This window comes from Elephantulus edwardii, unplaced genomic scaffold (genome assembly GCF_000299155.1).
Source record: "Elephantulus edwardii isolate Elephantulus edwardi_28Jun2011 unplaced genomic scaffold, EleEdw1.0 scaffold00064, whole genome shotgun sequence".
Lineage (NCBI taxonomy): Eukaryota > Metazoa > Chordata > Mammalia > Macroscelidea > Macroscelididae > Elephantulus > Elephantulus edwardii.
This window is the reverse complement of record NW_006399814.1, coordinates 11791773-11813812: the sequence shown is the minus strand read 5'-3', so window position 1 is coordinate 11813812 and position 22040 is coordinate 11791773. Positions and strand designations below refer to the sequence as shown.

At 38.0% G+C, this 22040-nt stretch overlaps 1 protein-coding gene and 2 pseudogenes across 1 annotated transcript in view; all 3 read left to right on the top strand.

Annotated features, from left to right (window-relative positions):
* Positions 1-14472, top strand: part of SEC24A (SEC24 family member A) — a 112760-nt gene extending 98288 nt beyond the window's left edge. Inside the window, exons 17-23 of the mRNA XM_006888060.1 lie at positions 1087-1197; positions 2569-2744; positions 4277-4414; positions 10926-11030; positions 11303-11395; positions 13846-13949; positions 14358-14472. Of these exons, the coding sequence (XP_006888122.1) occupies positions 1087-1197; positions 2569-2744; positions 4277-4414; positions 10926-11030; positions 11303-11395; positions 13846-13949; positions 14358-14472 (842 nt within the window). The remainder of the gene's footprint in view (positions 1-1086; positions 1198-2568; positions 2745-4276; positions 4415-10925; positions 11031-11302; positions 11396-13845; positions 13950-14357) is intronic.
* LOC102851540 lies at positions 7543-9467 on the top strand (annotated as a pseudogene).
* A 5110-nt stretch (positions 14473-19582) lies between the features above and the next one.
* On the top strand, positions 19583-21444 carry LOC102868655 (annotated as a pseudogene).
* Positions 21445-22040: the final 596 nt, after the last annotated feature.

Here is a 22040-nt window from a genome sequence, read left to right as displayed (position 1 = left end):
AGAAGCTGCACTGCAATCACAGAGGTATGCAGTTCTAATTCATCTGATGCTCAGCTGGAGAAGGAGGGGCAATCTCCTCCTGTACCTGTCAGATCTGATTTGACGGTACACACACACACAAAATAATAATACTAATAAAAACAAAACAATAACATACTATGACAGGTTTGGAAGTAGGAGTGGCAACCACTTCCTAAATAACATGCCTCTGGAAACCCTGTGAACTTTGATAAATGTCGATAGTTGTAGAGGGGCTTCAGGCCTTTTGTTCATAGGGTTGCTGTGAGTCGTTTTCAACTCGAAAGCAAACAACAACATATTGGTACAGTTTATAGATGGTTGTACTAATAATCCAGAGGCTGTGCATTGGTGGTTTGAATCCACCAGCTGCTCCTTTGGGAAGAGGATGGGCTGTCTCCTTCCATGCTGTTTATAACCTTAAAAACCTAATGGAGAACAAAGTTTGAGTTGGTTGTGGCTCACCACACTGAATGAGAAAGAGGATTTTGGGATTGCAGCACAGCTTCTTACCCCTAGGCCACCAAAGTTCTGTGAGAAAGAATTTTTACTCTGTTATCTTCCAAGATCAATACAGGGTTTATTACTATTAATTATGAATTAATTCTAATATTAATTGATATTAAGTTTTAGCTTTAACATTAGGACTTTGACCAGTTTTGAGTTCTTTTTTATTCATGGTGTACAGTACATTTATTAATATTTGTTTAAATGACAAAACAAGCTATAGAACACATGTTGGTAGAAAAGAATCATGCCCTCTTTTTTTTTTTTTTTTTACAAATTAACTCACAGTATAACCACGAACTCACAGAAAGAGACTTTTTAAAGAAAACTAGCATATTGCTGTCACTTGAATGTAATTATCTTTTAGTAAGAACTTTAACAAAAGGAATCTTGTTAGAGTAAACATCACAGGTTTTATGTGTTAAATTTTTTATCGTATTTCTGTTTACTGTATAGCTTATTGAATTTGAAATCAATTGAAAATGTTATTTTTTCAAGTGACTTTGATATAAATAGATTTTATATTATTGTTTCTTACATCATTTGTACTTTTCCCCAAAGGTGAACGAAGAATTCGTGTACATACTTTATGTTTGCCAGTCGTTTCAACTTTGAATGAAGTCTTTCTTGGAGCTGACGTTCAAGCAATTTCAGGTTTATTGGCTAATATGGGTAAGAATTATCATTATGTTGGAAATACTTTATAGAGCCGTATCATTTTCCTTTAAATAATTAGCTTTAGTGCTCACTTTGGCAGCACATATACTGAAAATAGAACGATAAAGAGAAGATTAGCATAACCCCTATGCAAGGAAGACACACAAATTCATGAAGTGTTCCATATTTTAAAAATTCACATTTAAAAATAAATAAATAAATGGCTTTGAAGTTTAATGATTTGGAGACCATGAGGCCTTTAAAGAATTATTGACAGGAAAAGGTTTTTTTGTAGGTGGTAGTTAGCATTATTGTTCTCTGTGATAAAAAAAGAATTTGGTTTTCCTTGTGTGTGTAACTGCCTGAGATCAATTTTATTTCTTAAGTAAAAACAATCTTCAGTTTTGTTTCAGTAGCTTCTTTGGGGTATAATTTATATATTGTTACAATTCAATCATTTTAAGTGTACAGTTCTGTTGGTCATAGTATATTTTCAGAGATATGCAGCCATCACCACAGAGCCATTTTACAGCATTTCCAACACCCCACAAAGAAACCTCATTCTGTGTAAATGCCCAGCACACCATCCCCACCCTCCCTCACTGGCCTTAACTAATCATTAAAGTATATTATCTGTCTCTGCAGATTTCTCTATTTTGGACTTAAGTAGCTTTTTCATACTTCGTGTTTAAATGCAAGTGCTTAATACTTTAAAAAGTGGGAGAAAGAAAAAAATTTACAAAGGGGGAGAAAGGAGGAAGAAAATGTGCAACAATGGGAAAAAATTAAAGCATTTTCTATGTTAATAACAAACTTTAAAAATTTATTAATATGGAGGATAGGCTTATAAGAGATAGCAGTATACTCTAAAGATCATTAGACTTAAAGGCATGGAATTTGGAATTGAATACCAGTTTACCACCAAACAGATTTTTTTTTTAGTGACCATTTTAATCATTGGGCGAATGAGAGCCGCATTGGGTACAACCTGCACTGCGCAGGGAAAAGACCCACAACTCCACCCACGTTTGTAGGGAAGGGCCCACCAAACAGATTTTTAGCTTTGGCCAAATCTTTCAGGCTAGAATGTGGTGGATCATAATCAGTAGTATCTTAGATTCAGTGAAATACAGCTTTCCCATTTAACAAATAAGAAACTGAAGCACAGAAAGCTTGTTCTTTGCCCAGCTGTCATACAGCTAGGAAGTAGCAGAGTGGCATTTCAACAGAGGTTAGTTTGATTTTCCAAAGCATATACTGTAAATTACTGTTTTGACACCTTATGTATGTAATCAATTGGAAAGAGACTTTGGTATTTTAAATTATCTTTTCCATTCCTTACCAGTGGTGCTGCTAAGGCTTTCTCTTGTTTCTTTTTGTGATTAGCTGTCGACAGGTCTGTCTCTGCCAGCCTGAGTGATGCTCGTGATGCCCTAGTGAATGCTGTGATAGACTCTCTTTCTGCTTATCGTTCTTCAGTCCTAAGTAACCAACATCCTGGACTCATGGTTCCTTTTTCTTTGCGACTTTTCCCACTCTTTGTGTTAGCCCTCCTTAAGCAGGTAAGACAAGAGAAAAGAAAGGAGGGGGGGAACACCAAAAAGTAGCATGAGAAAAATGTCTAATCTCAAATGTTTTATCATTTGAAATGCTAAATAAACATTGTGTCTGTGACTTTATGCCAGTTACATTTTCTGAAGATAGGGACCTCAGCTCTATTTTAATTAGATTTGTGACCAAACAGTCAGTTTAACATGCCTTGTTCACAAGATATGGTTACTAAGAAAATGTTTATGTTTAGTAATGTTTATCTAAGATTCAGAAACTTCATCTTACTTGTATTCACAGTCAACACCATTGGTACCAGAAGTCAGGACGTCTTGAAATGTATTGCACTGGGAAAGTCTGCTGTCAGGGACTTTCATTTCTAAAGACAGCTTAGCTATCTTTGCTTCCTAGGAGCAGTTGGACCACACTTTTTCCAAGTCATACATGTTCTTTTGTCAGTCCATGGGATATTCAGTGCTCTTTTCCAACACCACAATTCAAAGGCATCACTACTTCTGTCATTGTATTCACTGTCCAGGTCAGATGCATAACAAGTGATTGAAAAGACCAGGGCCTGAATCAGCCACACCTTAGTCTTTAAACTGACATCATTACTCCTCAGTAATTTGGAGAGATCCTTAACAGTGTACTTTTTCAATGCAATACATCTCCTCATCTGTGCCTGCTGGTATGAACGGTGCTAATTGAGGATCCAAGTAAGATGAAATTGTTGACAATTTTAATCTTTTTCTGTCTATCATGATAATTGTTTATTGGTCCAGTTGTGAGGATTTTTGTCTTCTTTTTTTTTCCATCAAGAAATAGATCTTGCCTTCTTTCATTTCCCATAGGAGTCTTTTCTTTCTTAATGACAATCCATGTAACATTTTCAAAACTCCTAAGAGCTTTCTCTAACTAACCTTCCTTTCTCTGTAGTTAGTGTACTTGCTTAAAGCACACTTCTGTTGTGCTTACCTCTTTTTACTTTTCCATCAGTTTAAATGTTTAAAATCTTATCTCAAAACTTTATAATTCTCCATAAAAATAATATACCAGTTAAATCTTGCGATTACTTATTCTGCTAGTCCATTTGTCTAATAAGTAGTTGTCATATTTTTGTTGTTGTTGTGGTGTTGTGTTTTTTTAATTGGTGATGGGTAATTTTTGTTGTATTGTTTAATTTCTCTGTGAGAGAAGCACCACTCACCATCATGCAATATTTATTTTTTTTAGTCCTTCATACATGCTTACATCATTATCTACAGTATAACTTGAGCCTTGATATTACTTAAATTGTTACATCACTACTCCAAACTGATAGCTAGGATGTTTAGATATATTTTATTTATTAGAAAACCAGAGTGATCAGTTAGCTCTGCTATGGCCACAATTTAATAGATGTAATAGTTTTCAAAGCACAATTAATAGTAAATATGCTAAACTTTATCTGAAGATATTCTTGCAACAACTGGCAGTTAGAAAGTTCTTTACTTATTTTTAAAATATATTTTCTCTCTTGGGTGGGGGGGATTGTTTTGTGTTACAGAAATCATTCCAGACTGGGACAAATGCTCGCCTCGATGAACGAATTTTTGCTATGTGTCAAGTAAAAAATCAACCCTTGGTTTACCTTATGCTAACAACTCATCCCAATTTGTATAGAGTTGACAATCTCTCAGATGAGGTAAGAGTAATTGCTCTTTTAAATTACTTCTGTTTAAATGTTTATAGCCTAATTATATTGACTCAAGTGCAGAAGTGAGAGTGTGTATGATTGTTATTTAAACCTTTATATTTTATTCCCTTATGAAGTCTGAGTGAGAGTTTCTGGTTTAATGAAGCACTTGAAAATAGTACTTTTCATTCATTTATATTTTCTAAGACATCTCTAGAACTTGTCTATGTAAATGAAGAGATTTACAAATTGGCTGGAATACCTAATTAATTATTTCTTTATTAAAACATTCTACTTTAGTGGACTCCACAGAATTTTCAGTATTAACATCTTGGTCATCTGGGAGTTATATTTTTCTTATTTATTTACAAAATTTGAATACATTGTTTTCACCAGGGAGTTCTGATGGCCCAGTGAGTAAGGAGCTACAATGCCAATCCAAAGACAGGCAGTTCAATACCATTGGCTGCTCCAAGAGAGAAAACTGGGCAGTCTCTTCGTGCAGTTTAACATCTCTGAAAACTCGCTGGAGGGTCATCCTGTGGGTTGGTTCTAATTGTAGGGCAATGAGTTTGAGTTGATGGTCATAAAACATCAACATCACCAATCTAAACACTATGTCTGCATTTCATTTTCTCTCTTGGGTAATGTAAATATAGTGTGGCTGGTGTGCTTGCTGCTGAGTCTAACTTCCACTAACTTCACAAAGAGGAAGAATCCCATCTATAGCATCAGCAGCACAAAGTTTATTCCTATGAGGCTAGACATGCTTCCATGTTCTCACACATTCTGCTATGAGTTCTGACACCAGCTACACCTCCCAGGGCTTTTTCTGCTCTGCTATAAGGTTTACTGATCCAATGGAATGGCCACACAGAGCTCATAGCCCATATTCATGATTATGAAGTTTACTAGGGAATGTAACAGATTGTAATTCAAGTTGGAAACATGTTAGAATTCTTCAGTAAGGACAGCTTCTAAATATGTGCTCTTGGAATCTCTGACTGTTAGCCTCATTGGACCCTGCCTTGCCTCTCTGGGCCAGTGTTATAAAACTTTTAGTACTGCCATTTATGACAACTACCCACATAAACACACACACCATCGCTCCAGCATTTAGCAAAGGTGAAAGCTCTTAGCTCTGGTTCTGTGGGACAGCAGTTTCTAGTTCAGCTCTAGTTCACATTGATCTCTTGATTCTCTGATGCTGCTGCTGATACTGTTGAGAAGAAACCTCTGGATCAAAATAATTTGCTGCACTCTGCTTCTTTCTTTATTTGTCAAGACAGTGTGTTTTTATTGTCTGCATTTTCCTGCTTCTTTCTTCATGGTAGCTAGATTCTCCTTTTCTACCTCTGAACCAGTTCGATTTACGCCTGTCAGAATGGCAAAACTGTCCAATCCTCATGTTCGTAGTCTACACATCTTATGTGCATGGTCCCACCCAAAAGGTAATATTTACATTATTATCATTATTTCCTTTATGCACTTGGGTGGCTTAGTGATAAGGACTTATGCTCCAAACCCAAAGGCAGGCAGTTTGAATCAACCAGCTGCTTCGCAAAAGAAAGACAAGCAGCCTCCTCCAGCATGATCTGAACCCGCTGGAGGGTCAGCTATGAGTTGATTCCAACTTGATGGCACATAACAGTGTAACACATTATTGGCAAACAAGAGAAGTCTCCAATCCCCTTGGTGGGACCACAAACATACTTCAGATGTGAATAGTCCTACTGAATCATGTGTTAGAAGTCAAATATGGCTAGAGCCTTACTGCACAGTCTACTATACCACCATAGATAAGGCTTAAATAAGTGACGTTTTTGTTATGTGCCGTCAAGTGGCTTGCAACTCACAGCGACCCTATGTACAACAGCCCTAAACTCCGCTCTGTCCTGTGCCAATCGCACTGTCTCTGACACACCCATCCCAATTATCCCAGTCACTGAATCAATCCACCTCATAGAGGGCCTTCCCCTCCTGCGCTGTCCCTCCACCCTCCCAAGCATGATATCCCTCTCCAAGGACCAGTCCCTCCTTGCAACATGTCCAAAGTATGTTAGATGAAGCCTCAGAATCCTTGCCTCCAAGGAGCCACTTAACTAAGTGCATAATTTAAATATCTGGTTTCAGAAATGTAGTAATGGGCATAGTTTAAGAAGTTTTAAATCTGAAATAAATATTTCAGTGAATTTTTTCTATGTATTTTTAAGTAGCAATGTTAAAGTCCTTATAAATGAGAATTTTCTGTTTCCAGATTTTGAGACTTTTCTGTTTCCAGATTTAATTTCTTAATTGATAAATACTACTAAAATCTCATTTGTATTAGGTTTTTCCCCCATCCCTCAGGATGTGCATATGACTCAAACCAAGCAAAGTATTATGATTTAGGTTTACAAAGCAGACTTGTTCTGCAAATTTTTCTTGTCCATTTTACTATTCATACATATATGATTTTATTACACAGATTACAGTTTCCATATTGTGTCATCATCTGTCACATCAGCTCACTGTGGTTCCTAGTTTCATTGATCCCTCCATCTTCTCCCATCCTACCTTCTAAGTCTTATCCCTGTACAGATGCTACCTTTGTGAGCCTGTGAGATTGAGTCTTGACTGCTGAATATCTCCCTGGTGTTATGCTTCAAGGTATAGACCTATCTACTGTTTGCCTGAAAGTTGTGCTGAAGCAGTGAGTTTAATTTCAGGCTCAGTGGTGGCAAGGGCCACACTTTCAGGGGTTCCACCAGTTACTATCAGGCCAGTAAGCCTGGCCTTTGCTGTTATTTTGAATTTTGTCCTGCATTTGCTTTCAGAGTGGATGACAGTGGTACCTGGGCACCCTCTAGTTCTGTTCTCAGCTTGTGGAATTTGAAGATCAAAAGGTCTACTAGTGCTGTGGATTCATTGTTTCTGAGCATCTTGGATTTCCTTTATTCTTTTTTGCTCCACACAGGGAGAGACCAATGGTTGCATCTTAGATGGCCACACAAATATTTTGAAATAATTTAGATTCTAAAAAAACCTGAAAACCCGGCACACTGAAGCCCGTGCGTCGGGGTGAGACCCTGTACCCCCTGTCTGTAAACCCAGACGCTCCTCTATCGTTTGGGTCAGGCAAAAGCTATGGTGTTTACATGCCGGAGATCCGCCTCCTTCATATCTGTATACTGCAGCAGCCAGGATTCAACCCACTTTGCAGAAAACCTCCTCAAGGCGGACACTTACCGGAAGTGGTGGGCAGCCAAGGCAGGCGAGAAAGACCATCTCTGTGGACCTGCAGCTGGAGAAGGAGCAACAGATACACAGCGTGGACATTGGCAACGACAGTTCGGCCTTCGTAGAAGTGCTGGTGGGCAGCTCGGCCAGCAGGGGAGGTGAGCAGGACTACGAGGTCCTTCTGGTCACCTCCTCTTTCTTTTTTTTTTACCTCCTCTTTCATGTCGCCTTCTGAGAGCCGAAGTAACTCAAACCCCAACCGTGTTCGCATTTTTGGGCCAGACAAGTTGGTGAGGGCAGCAGCTGAGAAGCTCTGGGACCGGTTCAAAATTGTATGCAGCCAGCCCTACAGCAAGGACTCCCCCTTATGGCCTGAGCTTTGTTCGGTTCCACAGCCCCCCAGACAAAGATGAGGCAGAGACCTCAACTCAGAAGGTGACCAAGCTTGGCCAGTTCCAGATGAAGGAGGAGGACGAGGGTGGCAGCTCCCTGAGACCAGGAGCTCTCTTCTTCAGCCGAGTTAACAAGACACCCCCAGCTACAGCCAGTGACCAGGCAGGACCCAGCTACGTGGCTGCTATGCTCCAGGCTTCTGGCGCTGCCTTCTCAGTCTCCATGGCCTCCCAGGCTGTAGGTAGTACCACCAAGCCTCAGGAATCCCCAAGGAGAAGAGGAAGTTGGATTTGAACCAAGAGGAATGGAAGACCCCCAGCAAACTGTCCACCCAGCCCTCACCACCAGCCTCCAAGAGACCCAGATTGCCCCCTCCCTCCTGTAGCCCAGCCTTGGCCTCATCTCCTGCTCCAGCACGTGGTCTAGTGGCAGGGAAGCCCCGGAGAGAAGGCACTGAGCCCAAGAAACCCCAAACTGGTCCTCAGGAGCTGGGCAAGATCCTTCAGGGTGTGGTGGTGCTGCTGAGTGGCTTCCAAAACCCCTTCCGCTCAGAGCTCTGGGACAAGGCCCTGGAGCTGGGGGCCAAGTACCGGCCAGACTGGACCCCGGACAGCACCCACCTCATCTGTGCCTTTGCCAACACCCCCAAGTACAGCCAGGTCCTGGGCCTTGGTGGCCGGATTGTGCGTAAAGAACGAGTGCTGGACTGGACTGTCACCGCATGTGCCGGCGGCTGCCCTCCCAGAGGTACCTCATGGCGGGGCCAGGCTCGACCAGTGAGGATGAGGGGGATTCTCACATTGGTGACGACAGCGGGGATGAAGAAGCCCCCAAGCTTCCTCGTATGCGTCCCCAGGCCAAAACTAAGTCCCCTCAGACAACAGGACATAGCTCACCACAGAGGTCCCCATCCCCTGAAGAGACCAAGCCACCCACACCAGGGGGCCAGGAAGAAGATGAAACTGAGGGGGAACAGTCAGGACAGGACAATGGGGCGGACGATTCTGGGGACACAGAGGATGAGCTGAAGAGGGTAGCTGAACAGAGGGAACGGAAGCAGCCCCCTGCCCAGGAGGAGAATGGGGAGGACCCCTACGCTGGCTCCGCGGATGAGAACACAGACGAGGAATCCCCAGAGTCTCCCACCCTGCCGATCCCTGAACTCCCAGATTTCTTCCAGGGCAAACACTTCTTTCTGTATGGAGAGTTCCCTGGGGATGAGCGGCGGATGCTTGTTCAATACTTCACAGCCTTCAACGGGGAGCTGGAGTACTATATGAGTGACCAGGTCCAGTTTGTGATCACGGCACAGGAGTGGGACCCCAGCTTCAAGGACGCCCTGATGGACAACCCCTCCTTGGCTTTTGTCTGCCCCCGCTAGATCTACAATTGCAATGAGAAGCAGAAGTTACTCCCCCACCAGCTACATGGGGTGGTCCCCCAGGCCTGAACGATCACTCACACACGCACAGGATGTGTTTAATAAAGCTGACTTGGCTTTGAAAGAAAAACAAAACTTGAAAACCCAAGGAGGAAATGGGAAAGTACTGTTACATTAATGCATCTAACGTTATGAAACAAAATGTATGTACGTGGTTAAAAAGAAAATTAATTTGCCAACTTTGACATAACCGTAAGAGAAAAAGTGAGACTCTTAGAAAGGTCTCATTTCTCACCCAATTTCTCTTACTGTTAAAGACTTCATAACTGGGGTTCATTTTTAAAAACCAAGAAACCAACATTAGTGTGTTGTTATTAGGTGCCCTCGAGTACAACTCACAGCGACCCAGTGAACAGCAGCTCTGAATCCTGTTCTGTCCTGTGCCATCTTCACACTTCCTGACACACTGAAGCCCAGTGCAACAGTCACCGTTTCAGTCTACCTTGGTTGAGGGTCTTACTCTCCTTTGCTGATACTCCACCTTTCTGAGCATCATGTCCCTTTTCAAGGAATAGCAACATGCCCAAAGTATGTGAGGTTAAGCTTCTTCTTTGCCTCTAAAGAGCACCCCAACTGCACTATCTCCAAGACATAGTTGTTTGTTTTTTGACCATCCATGGGATGTTCAGTGCTCTTCTCCAACATCACAGTTCAAAGGCATTAATTATTCTTCTGTCATCCTTATTGATTTTCCAGCTCTCAGAAGCATATCAAGTAATCAGAAAGACCACGACTTGAATCAGACACACAACTGAAACTGACAATTTATTACTACTCAATAATTTGGAGAGGTCCCCAACTGCATTTTTTTCCAGTGCAATGCATCTCCTTATTTCCTAACTGCTGGTGCAGTATTACTGTTAACAAATTTGAGATTGGGTTTTAATTTTACTTATGTTAAAGAGTGCATGCACACGTGCACGTAGATTTATTAACATCATTGCATTCAAGTCAGAACCAACTCATAGCTGATCCTTCAGCTGTTAGAGGTAGTGAATTGCATAGGAGGAGATAGCACAGCTCCCTACTAAGTAGGCCACCAGAGTTCCATATGATTTTTGAGAATACGATATTATATATTGTGTTTAATGCTTAAAAAATTTTGTTTATTGTTGCCAAGAATATACATAGCAGTTCAACTTATTTCAGGAATACTTTTGTTGACAGCAATTACAGTAATTCTCTGTGTAACCATACACTTAAATCAGTAATTTTTCCATCACCATAAACTGAAACTGAGTTCATTACTTTATAAAACAATAATTAAGATGAAAGGTTAATTTGACTTTATTGAGATTCACAGTCTGTTTATTCAGAAAATTGATAAATATTTCATTTCCTTTATATTCAAAGGTGAATAATTGTCCCAAACTCTTGGAGGGAACATTTATTAAAAGATTTTGTTTGTTTCATTATGCCTCCTTGTTTCCTGTATCTAAAGCTTTACTCTTTCACTTAATTCCCTAGGGATCACTCAGTGTCAACGATAGAACCATACCTCAGCCTCCTATTCTTCAGCTCTCAGTGGAGAAGCTGAGCAGGGATGGCGCTTTCCTCATGGATGCAGGCTTTGTAAGTATTGTACCTGAAGCTGACCCTTGTCTCTGCTTATTGATTTTTAGCATGTGATCTCACTCAATATTTTTCCTCTCTGAACACGTAATACGAAGTACCCTATATATTTTGTATTTTGTTCTAAATTACCCTCTTTGTCCACAGCCTCTTTTCATGCTAAGCATAAAATGTCACTAAGCTTATTGATCTTTTAAAACATGCAGTGGTAAAGGTGAGTGAGTAGACTCTCAGTGTTAACAGTATTTCTAAGGAATTTTTCCTCTCCCTAGGTAATGATGCTTTGGGTTGGAAAAAATTGTGGACAAAGTTTCCTGAGCCAAGTTCTAGGAGTTCAAAACTATGCATCAATTCCACAGACTATGGTAAGATTATTTCACTCTAATGATTAAAAGTCGATTTAAAAGATATTTTAGAATTAACAAAATAATATCCTATTATTATATAAAAAGATAACCTCAAGGGAGCTCTGGTGGCCTAGTGGCAAGAAGCTACACTGCAATCCCAGAGGTACATGGTTTGAATCCACCAGATGCTTTGCTGGAGAAGGAGGGACAATCTGCTCCTGTACCAGTGAGATCCAATTTGACAGTACACACACAAAAAATAATAATTTTTTTTTAAAATTATAAAACAAAATATCTCAAGAGATTTAAAAAAAGGATTATTCTTATTCCAACTGAAAATATTACTTTAATATTGAATAGCATTCTTGAGGTTGCTTTGTATCTTTGACTTAGCTGGTGGTGGCATAGTATGTAGGGAGTTGTGCTGCTAGACCCAATGGGAGAGGCTCTCTGGCCCATGTGATTTGCCGTTTTAGAAACCCTCTAGGGGGGCGGGGGTCATTGCTGAGTCGGTTTTGACTCCACAGCAATGTGAGTGAGTGAACACATGAGTTCTTATGTAGAGAATATTAATAGTTATTGCTTCAGAGAGAAAAGAAATTAACTTAGTTAATGGGAAACAAGTGTGCCATAAATGGCCTTAATATAGCCTTTTGGTTTTGTGGGGTTTTTTTGGGGAAAGTGGCTTAGTTATCAGTACTGCTATAACAGAAACACTACAGGTCACTGGCTTTACAAACATAAATGTAGTCTCTCACAGTTGTTGTTTGCCAAAGTCAGAATCGACTCATTGCCAATCCTCCACCCAGTTTTCAGAAACAGTAAAACCAATGAAAGGAAATTGCCCATCTTTTTCTCTCAGAGAAGCTGGAGAATTAGAGCCATGGACCTTTGGATTGGCAGCATAGCTCCTTACCACTAGGCCACCAGCACACCACTCACGGTTTCTGAGGCTAGATGTCCAAATTCAACATGGCAGCTCTTGGGGAAGACCCTCACTTTGTGCTGATTCTAGCAGAAGTCTTTTTTTTTCCCCATTTTAGCTTCTACCTGTAGGTCCAGCATTCGTTAGATATCTATATATGTGCTAGCATCAGGTTTTTTTTCCTGGATCTAGGAGGGTCAAATACTGGAACCTTATGTCCAAAGGACAGGGTTGGCTCCTGACTTTTTTTCCTTGATGGTCTAGGGTTGTCTTAATATCTGCAACCTTATTTAATCTTTGATTGACTTAAAATACAATCTAATCTTGTAGTTTGCATCCTACCTTATTAATATTACTGCCAGTAATCCTGCCTTATCTTCAAGGTAGAGGTTAGGATTTACAACACATAGGATTATTACATCAGATCATGAAATGGAGGACATTACTGAGAATCATGGCCTGGTCAGGTTTACACATATTTTAAGTGGCCACTGTTCAGTCCTTAACAATAAATGATTATGCTGTCTTTTCATCAGGACTCCCTTTTTTTTCCTTCTTCTTAGTTAGGGGTTTTATTGGGTTTGATTTTTTTTATTTGTTTAGTTGGTTGGGTTTTGGATTTTTATTTTGTTTGGTTGTTTTGTATTTCATTTACAGGTCATATTAGTTTTTATTCATTCATTCATACACATTTTGTTTTATAACTAACTGCTGTTATTGTAATTAATTACAATGCCTAATCAACACTTAAGTGTTTTTATCCAGCTCATTTCTTTTATTAATTTTTTTACTCCCCTCTCCAATAATATTAGTCCTCCAAGACTGGTTCTCTTTGTAAGCCTTTCCTTAGTTTTTTTCTAATACTGTTCTAATACTATAATGTCCTTTCGTGACTGAATTATGTCACTCAATACAATTTGTTCTAGATTCATCTATATTGTGCAGTATTTATGAATTTTTTTTTCTTGTGTCTTAGTGGTGCATCAGACTCCATTGTGTACCATATTGTTCTTAGCCATTTGCCTGTTGATGAAAGCTGAAATTGTTTCCAATTCTTTTTGTCTTGGAGAGGATGCAGCCAGAGTGCTCTTTGGAATCAAGAATAATGAGGCTTTGCCTCAGATACTTTGGGCATATTGCTAGGAGGGTCTTATTTCTGTTGACTATTAGATTTCTAAGCCTGTAAATCTCTATATAGAGTAGACTCACAGAGCAGGTGATGGAGTCAAACCAGCAACTCTTTGATATTTATAGGTTTAATCCTACCCAAAGAAGTTACTAAGGTATTCATATAATTAAAAGAGGTATCAGGATTATAGATAGAATAAGTAGTAGACCACAGATCTTGAACAGAACTGTTGACTAAATGACTAAGTGTTTCAGGTAGTGACAATATGAAAATTGTCGTATTTGTAATAACCACATTGCTACTTCATTTTAGAAACTGTAAGTTAGAATTGACTGTGTAGTAGTGGGGTTTTGGTAAATCACACATAGACATATGATTAGAGTAAATTGAATATTACTGATTTTTCTTTACTAGACGGATCTTCCAGAACTTGATACACCAGAATCTGCCAGGATAATAACTTTCATCTCTTGGCTTAGAGAGCAGAGACCATTTTTTCCAATACTTTATATAATAAGGTAAGTTTAATTTTTTCATTCCCTAGTAGTGAAATTGTTGTGTCCTGTAAAGACCTGTTTTGAATCAAGATGTATATGTTATTTACTGCTTAAGCAAACTCTTTAGAAGAGAGAAAGAATTCTTCTTAATAAATAATAACTATATTTTGCTTTTTATCTAAGAACTAAAGTTCTGAAACTTTTCATTAACTTAATATTGAAAAGGTATTTTTCCCCCTGTAAACTCCCAACACAACATAAAGTTAACCTTTATCTACCACATATTCTCACAGAAAGCGTGTACAAGTGGCTGCTTGTAGGGTAAATAATATGTTCATCAGAATGTACCAGTAGCCATGTGACATTCTCTCTTCTTATTTTATTGCTACATTTTATCTAATGTATAAAATATCTTTATTTGTTCCTAAGGGATGAAAGTCCAATAAAGGCAATCTTTCTTCAAAATATGGTAGAAGATAGAACAGAATCTGCATTATCATACTATGAATTCCTCTTGCATATACAGCAGCAAGTGAATAAATGAGCAGATGAAGAAATTTGGCTTACAGAATGTGGAACACCTGAAAATGTGTAACATCTTCCTTTTTTTATTCAATTTTTGGACTAATGTGATGATTAACCCTTTTGTGACCTATACGACATACACTGTCCGCCTTCATTATCAGCCTCTCAGGTTTCTTGGAGAGTTACTATTTCAGCAGTAGTATGTACTGCCACCTGGCGGGGGCCTACGTAACTTCGTGAATCTGGAGAGAAATGAGTAATACTGGCTTCATCCCACCATTCCTGCCACCAGAGCCCATTTGGGAACTTAGGTATCCCATAATGGTATCAAAATTCATATTACCTCAAAAAAGTTTTTTTAATTCCTTGATTTCAGCATGCCTTCCTTTACTGAAAACATAAAGAATCAAAAAATTCAAGGCAAAGAATAATTTGGTCATGAAAGGGTTAAGATGTTCTCACTGTGATTTCAACTATAGCAAATAAGGACATGAGCAGAGAGTCAAACATGCACCTTTGAATACTGTATTTTTCAATTCAAAATTTATCTACATGATTGGATACCTTTTTTCCTTTGCTGCCAATTATTTTTGATTGTTATGAATCAATATATGTCAGAATTGAAGAGGCAAAGTACATTTTGTAAAATAAAAGACATCTGTTTTCAAAATGTATATTTGTCATTTTTTTCTGAATTTTTGGCTGCTACATTTAAAACCTCACAAGACTAAGTGTTGCAGGGAAGTTATAAATCTGTTGATAGTGATCTTTTTAAAATAAAAACTTTAGAAGGGAATAAAATGTAAAAAGAACATGTAGAATTCATCCATCATACCAATTTTCTTTTATTTTTAATTTTTAACTAAGGAAAAGATCGTGTTAACTAAAACTAGAGTAAACTAGCTCAAAATGAAGACTATGAATAAATTCAAGCTTTAAAATCTATCAGTATTCTCTATACTTGAAGAACAAAGTCACTTTGATTTGAAGTGAAAATTTTAAGTGGTTTTCTGATTTGCCTCAAATGCTTGGACATTCTGTCTTATTCTGCAGTGAAAAGAATCAGAGCTGTCTTCATAAATATATTGGCAGCGATGACAGGGAGATGGAAAACTAATTATCTTGATCCATTAAATAGGTTTTGTTTGGTACATTGCTGCCCTGTGATATATAGCAAAGTGTTATTTTGGTGAAAAGAAAATGAAAGAAATGGAAAAAGTTTCTTACATGCTATCTCTGATGTACTAGTAACATTTTTCTAAAGAGTTTAGTAATTAAATTGGAAGTCACTCATAAGATTTTTATTTCTGGATACAGAAACCTATAAAAGCTTGAATGCAGCTATTTGGTGGATAGATTTCTGAACATAATCAAGAGACTGTTTTTTTTATTCAACCTGAAGAAAATATTATAGTCAAAACTCTTATGCCAACTGTGTTTACACATAGGTAAATTATATATTTGTATATTTAAAGTGCTGTGATATGTCTTTAAGAGTTTGGTTCCGTTTTCACAGATTGTTTCTGTTTGTTTTAATGATTTAGAAATTCTGTTTACAATCTTGGTTTCATATTATCACCAATGAAAAGAAAAACTTTCAGGTTATATCAAAATGAGCTGACTTCAACTGAGTTTATTTTGGAATGAGGAAGAAGGCCTCACTACAGAATGTAACTACCGCTTGCCAGCTGGATCAGAATAATTATTTTCTAAAATTATCATCTCCCTTAAGCAGTGTTAAGGTTTGCTTTCAATGTGCAAGTTGTACATTGACCTGCACTTTTTCTTTAAAATTGTTTCATTTATTAGGAAGCAAATTTTAAATTGTAGCAAATAAAAATAAATTTCTATTTTCCCCTCATTTAAAGAAACTGAGAGTCACTATTATGCACTGATGTTTCTTAAAATAACAAATTTTCTTAATGTGAAATGTTGACGTTTGCAAGTCCTTTCTTTATAATAAAGGATCTTCCAGAAGGTAATGCTTGTGCTTCTAGGACAGTAATTTTCCATGTGCCTCACTGCATCCTTCTGTAGGTATGACTCTTGTTACACCACATGCTTTGTTAGCATATACCACAAATTTACTTTCATTTTTTTGCTTTAAAAATTATTTAAGATATTGTTTACCATGTGGAATCTAGAAGTTTATAATGGCTAAGTCATAAAAAATCCTTCACAATATTTTTGTCTTCATCTCCAGATAATGAAAATAAATGAACCTTTTGGGGATATTGATCTTAAGCAAATTATTTTTTGCAATATTGGATATGGGGTTTTTTTAGTTTAATTTGGGGAGGCAGTAGGGTACTACCTCCTGTCTCATCTTGAATTACTTTTTAATGTAAAACAACTGATATTTACAATATGCCATTTTTTTTATTATAATTGTAATTTATCATGAAAGATCCTTGAATTTTCTACATATCTACCACTACTAAAATAACAGACAAGGGCAATCTTGTTATTTAAATCTGAGCATGACAGTTCTACCATAAAATACTCTATTTTTCTAATTTCTAGGATTTTTTAAATAACATTTCTGTAAGTCTGACTTACTAATATCCATTCAAGCAGTACCATTTCTTTTAGTTTGCATATATATTCATTGTTTTTAATTTAATATAATGTATTGAGTCTAATAGACTGTTTTGCAATAATTAAATAAAGATTATTTCTTCTAATCAAAGATGTGTAACAGCTATTATCTAGGGGACCACCAAATGTGATTTTGTCAACTGTTAGAAATATAATCCTTATAGAAATTTTAATTTTGTAAAGTAGTGTATAATATTGTAACATTAAATTTTTGTTCTTAAATGGAAATGTATTATTCTATAATGTGTTGTATTAAAAATATCTTGCTTCTCTGAAATGTTAGAAACAAGATTTGTCCTCCTTTTTACAGTTTGTAATTTTCATTGTTTTATTCCTGTTTAAAAAGTCATTTGTAACCCATGCAAATAATCATTTGATCTGTGCTAATTTATCAATTTGGCTGTTCAATAAAGTAATTGAAAGAGATTCTATATGCCTAATTATTTAAAGTGATAGAAACAATTTCTCAGTCCCAGCTTTGTTGTGCACCCAAGACAGAAAATACCCGGAAGGCCATAATGTTTATATCTTAACTTAAGGATATCTAAGTTAAAAATTGTAGATTGGCAGGGGTTTTTTTTCCTTTACTATTTTAAAGATATTAATTCATTTTTTTCTGTGTCTTTTTGTTACTGGTCAGACATTAATTATTGTTAGTCTAATTGTTAATGATTGCTGGTATATTTTAATATTTTTATTTTATCCTTAATGCTCAATAGTTTTTCTACGCTGGGTTTTGTTGTTTATCTGCTTGTTATTCATTACACAGTTTAATTTACAGGTTGTTGACAGTCATCAGTTCTGGGAATTTTTTACCTATTTCTGTTCAAATATTTCCTTCTCTGCCTCCTCCTCTATTCTTTCCCCTCCATTATGTCTTGATTAGGATTTAGTCTTCCATGTTGAATACTGTATTTGTGTAACTACATTTTCGTTTAAAGCACAGTATGTGAGGATATCAGACTTTACATTTTGTGTAAAGTTTTTAACACTTTGTGAGGATATCAGAGGACTGGATTGTGCTTTATTCTAATCAGAACTGACTTGATGACGACACATAATAAGATGATGATTTTTGTACCAGTGTTTTGTTGGTTTTCCTTATTTTTGCCTGTTTTGTTCAATATTGTATTGAATTCTTTAATGTTTTATTGTGTTTTAGGAGAGAATTTATCTAATAAATTAGATCTTCATTTAACAATTTTTAATCTAAATTATTCTGTGCCATCATTAGTTGTATTTTTCACAATGTGTCCATATTCTCATAATTTCCATTCTGTTTGTTTGTTTCCATTACTCTACTTCTCTATTCCCTCTCACCATCTCATCTTTGCTGTAGAGTACATGTTGACCATTTGGTTTATTACTTACAGGATCACATTCCTCATGGGTGATATTCTTCATTATATAAGCCAGTCATTCTATCATTTGAATGAAAGGTCACCTCCACAGTGGCTTAACTTCCAAGTTCAAAGGACATCTTAGGGCAATAGGTTTGGGAATTCCTTTAGTCTGTATTAGCCTAGAAATTTTGGACTCTCTTAGAATTGTGTTAAACATTTTTCTGCCAATTCGATCCATGATCTACCTTCTGTTGTGTCCCTAGCCAGAATGCTGGTAGTGCTATCTGGGTACTACTAGTCCTTCTGGTCTCAAGCTAGAAGAGGCCATCCTGGAGATGGCTGTTCAGGGGAGCTCTGGTGGCATTTGCATACTTTGTAGCATGGTTGCTCTCTACTAACCCAAAAAGTTAAATGTTCCTGGTGGTTTGAACCAACCAGCAGCTCTTTGGAGTTTCCTCCAGTTAAAATTTACAGTTTCAGAAACCTTATGAAGGGACACTAGGTTGGAAAAGACTCAAAGGCAATGAGTTTGAGTTTTGGGTAACAGCCAGTCACAAGCTTTTGAAATCCAAGATGCTACTCACATAACCAGTATGCAAAACATTATGAGCTATGTCATGCAAATGGAACATAGCTACCTATATAATCACATACATTTTTGTTGTTTTACAGTTACTTCAAAATTGTATGACAGTATACCCAAACTGTCCTCTATTCTTGTGTACTACTTGCCTTCATTTATCTGGTTAAGGTGTGTAGGCTTTACCTATATTGGTGAAGTCTCATTTAAAAAAAATTATTCTCGGGGAGCTCTGGTGGCCTAGTGGCAAGAAGCTTCACTGCAATCCCAGAGGCGCACGGTTTGAATCCACCAGATGCTCTGCCAGGGAAGAAGGGACAATCTGTACCAGTCAGATCTGATTTGATGGTACACGCACACACACAAATAATAAAATTTAAAAAAAAATTATTCCCTAGAAAGTAGTTACTTCTCTCTCCCCTCTCTCTCCCTTCTCCCCCCTCTCCTCTCTCTCCCCTCTCTCCTCTCGCTTCTCTCTCTCTCTCTCTCCCTCTCCCCCTCCCTCCCTGGTAAACACCAAAGAGCAATTCTTTCTATGTATATGTGTATTCTTAAAGGTGAGATATAGAAGGCTTGTGAGAGATCCCTTCCAGTTTGTCCACAGGTACATGGGCCCACCTGAGCACAGCACCGTCTGCCAGAACCAGAATTACTGTGCCCGGGGTGAGGCTGGCAAGAGTTGGGGGTGATGACTCCTCAAGGTCTCCAGCACTCTGCCATCCTCACTGCAACTCTCTCCATGGGCAGTGTTGCGAGCTTGCTGATGGTGGCTCCCAGTTTACTCCCTTTCCTATAGATAACCTGACCAGAGTCTTATTCCAGAACCTGAACCCAGAGCCTGGTTCCAGAGACAAAAGGGAAATATAATTGCCAGCTAAGGAAGCAAAGGTGGATGGAACCTCAAAGTTCAGGCAGCCCCTTACACTGGACTCACCCATGCAAACACCTTGCATTCCAGAGGGCAGAAAATGACATGAAAATATCTTCTAACTGAACTAGAAGGCATGCAGCTTCAAATCAAGACCATTAGTAAAGTGTTAAAAGTGGGCCCCCTTTCCCCTTCATCTCAATGTCCCTGTTTGGCATGAAGCAGCCAGAGAGTCTGCACCCCATTCCCAAATAGGAAACCCAATCTCTTTGTTAAAAAAAAAATATCACCACTGGACTGTGTCCACCTTTACCCTGTCTTTTCCAGTCCCTGCCGGATCTTTCTCTTTTCCTTTTCCCATTTCCTCTGACCACCAAATTGTGCCACCTTGTGATTTCATCCCAACCAGCCTCACTCTGCTGCTCCCACTGTTTACCCCCTTGGATCAGCATACATGTTTTTCACACAAAAAAAATTTTTTTAAGTGTGATACAGTATTTGTACATATTTCACTTAGCATGATGTCCTTCAGATTCATCCATGTTATGTTTCACAGTCTCCTCATTCTCTTCTATCCATTTGTTTGTTGATGGGCACTTGAATTGCATTCATCTCTTTGCTATTGTGAATAATGAGATAGTAAACATGGGTGTGCATACATCAGTTTGAGTCGTGGCTCTGGTTTCTTGAGGGTATATTCCAAGTAGTGGATCAAACAGTATCTCTATTGCCAACTTTTTGAGAAAGTGCCAGATTGCCTTCCACGGTGGCTGTACCACTTTACATTCCCACCACCAGTAAATGTTACTATTGTTGTGTACCATTGAATCAGAACCTACCCATAGCTGGCCCTCCTGTGGATTTTCAGAGGCAATTAATAACACAGGACGAGACTGCCCATCATCCTACAGAGCTACTGGTGGATTTGAACCACATGCCTTCATGATTACCGTGCAGTTTCTTAACACTAGGCCACCAGAGCTTCCTCCACGAATTGTGGGGCTGCAGGAGAAGATAGTGGTCTCCACAGGAGTGAAAGTTCTTTGTAATTTTTGTTTATTGGAAAAACTTGGAGGACAAAAAGGAGTAGGTAATGGTCTGGTTAGGTGAGGCCTGGAATATGATGAAGATAAGACTCTTAGAAGGTGGACAGGAATGATTATTGGACCACCAAGGATAAATTATAAAAATGAAAAATAAAGCCTGGAAGTAGAATGTGGATCTAAATATCCAGAAGCTCCTCCACCAGTTAGATTTGTAATAAAAATTAATATGGACTAAATCATTTCAGTGGAATGGTGGATGCACAAAGTATACCAGTGTTAGCAAAATGGCAAAATTCATGTAGCATTAAAGTTATACTTCAAGAATTACGATTAATCACGGAGTTGTACAACTTGATGGGTTAGGCGGGTGAAAGAAATTGGAAGAATCTGTTCTGCAAAACAATATATTCTCATTTTGTAAATAAACTAGTATAACAATAAAAGAAGATATCTAATGATGGCCAAAGAAAATATGCAGCTTCCACAACCACCAGAAGGACAGACTTAGAACAATTTTAGTGGATCTCAAACTTGTCTTAAAACCTACTCATGTTAATGTCTTAAGTATCACAATGCAAAATACCTACACATAAAGTTGAAAAATTCCAGCTGGTAAACAAGACCTGGACAGTTGTAAGAATACTCTTAGTATATGTACACACATTATGTTTACAGGTCACATGGGAGAAAATCCAGCACATCGTTCTTATCAAGGCACTGTCATTTAAGCGTAGACCTGGAGTACTCAAAATAGAACTTAAGTTTACAAGACAGAAGCTTGCTGGGAAAGTGTCAGGTTGGTATGGAAGGATGTATGTTTCTGAAAACCAATCTCCAGGAGGATACCATCAAGGGCATGCTTTAACCACCTTGCTTAGTAAAGAGCTACAATTTAAACAAGTACAAGGAATATTACTCATTTTTAATGCAATGTGGGTGCTGACATAGTCGTATCAAAAATAGGATGGTTTTGATACCTGTTTTTATAATAAAACAGTTTGGGAGCTGATGAATTTCTGTTAAAAGCCATTTTTGTTGTTACGTGGAACAGACATGGCGAATATTTGTTTACAGTCTTTGTGTGACAAACCATGCATTTGATTTAAAGTGTCTCAGAACAAAAGAAAAATTGCACTGGGTATAAAAAGCAAT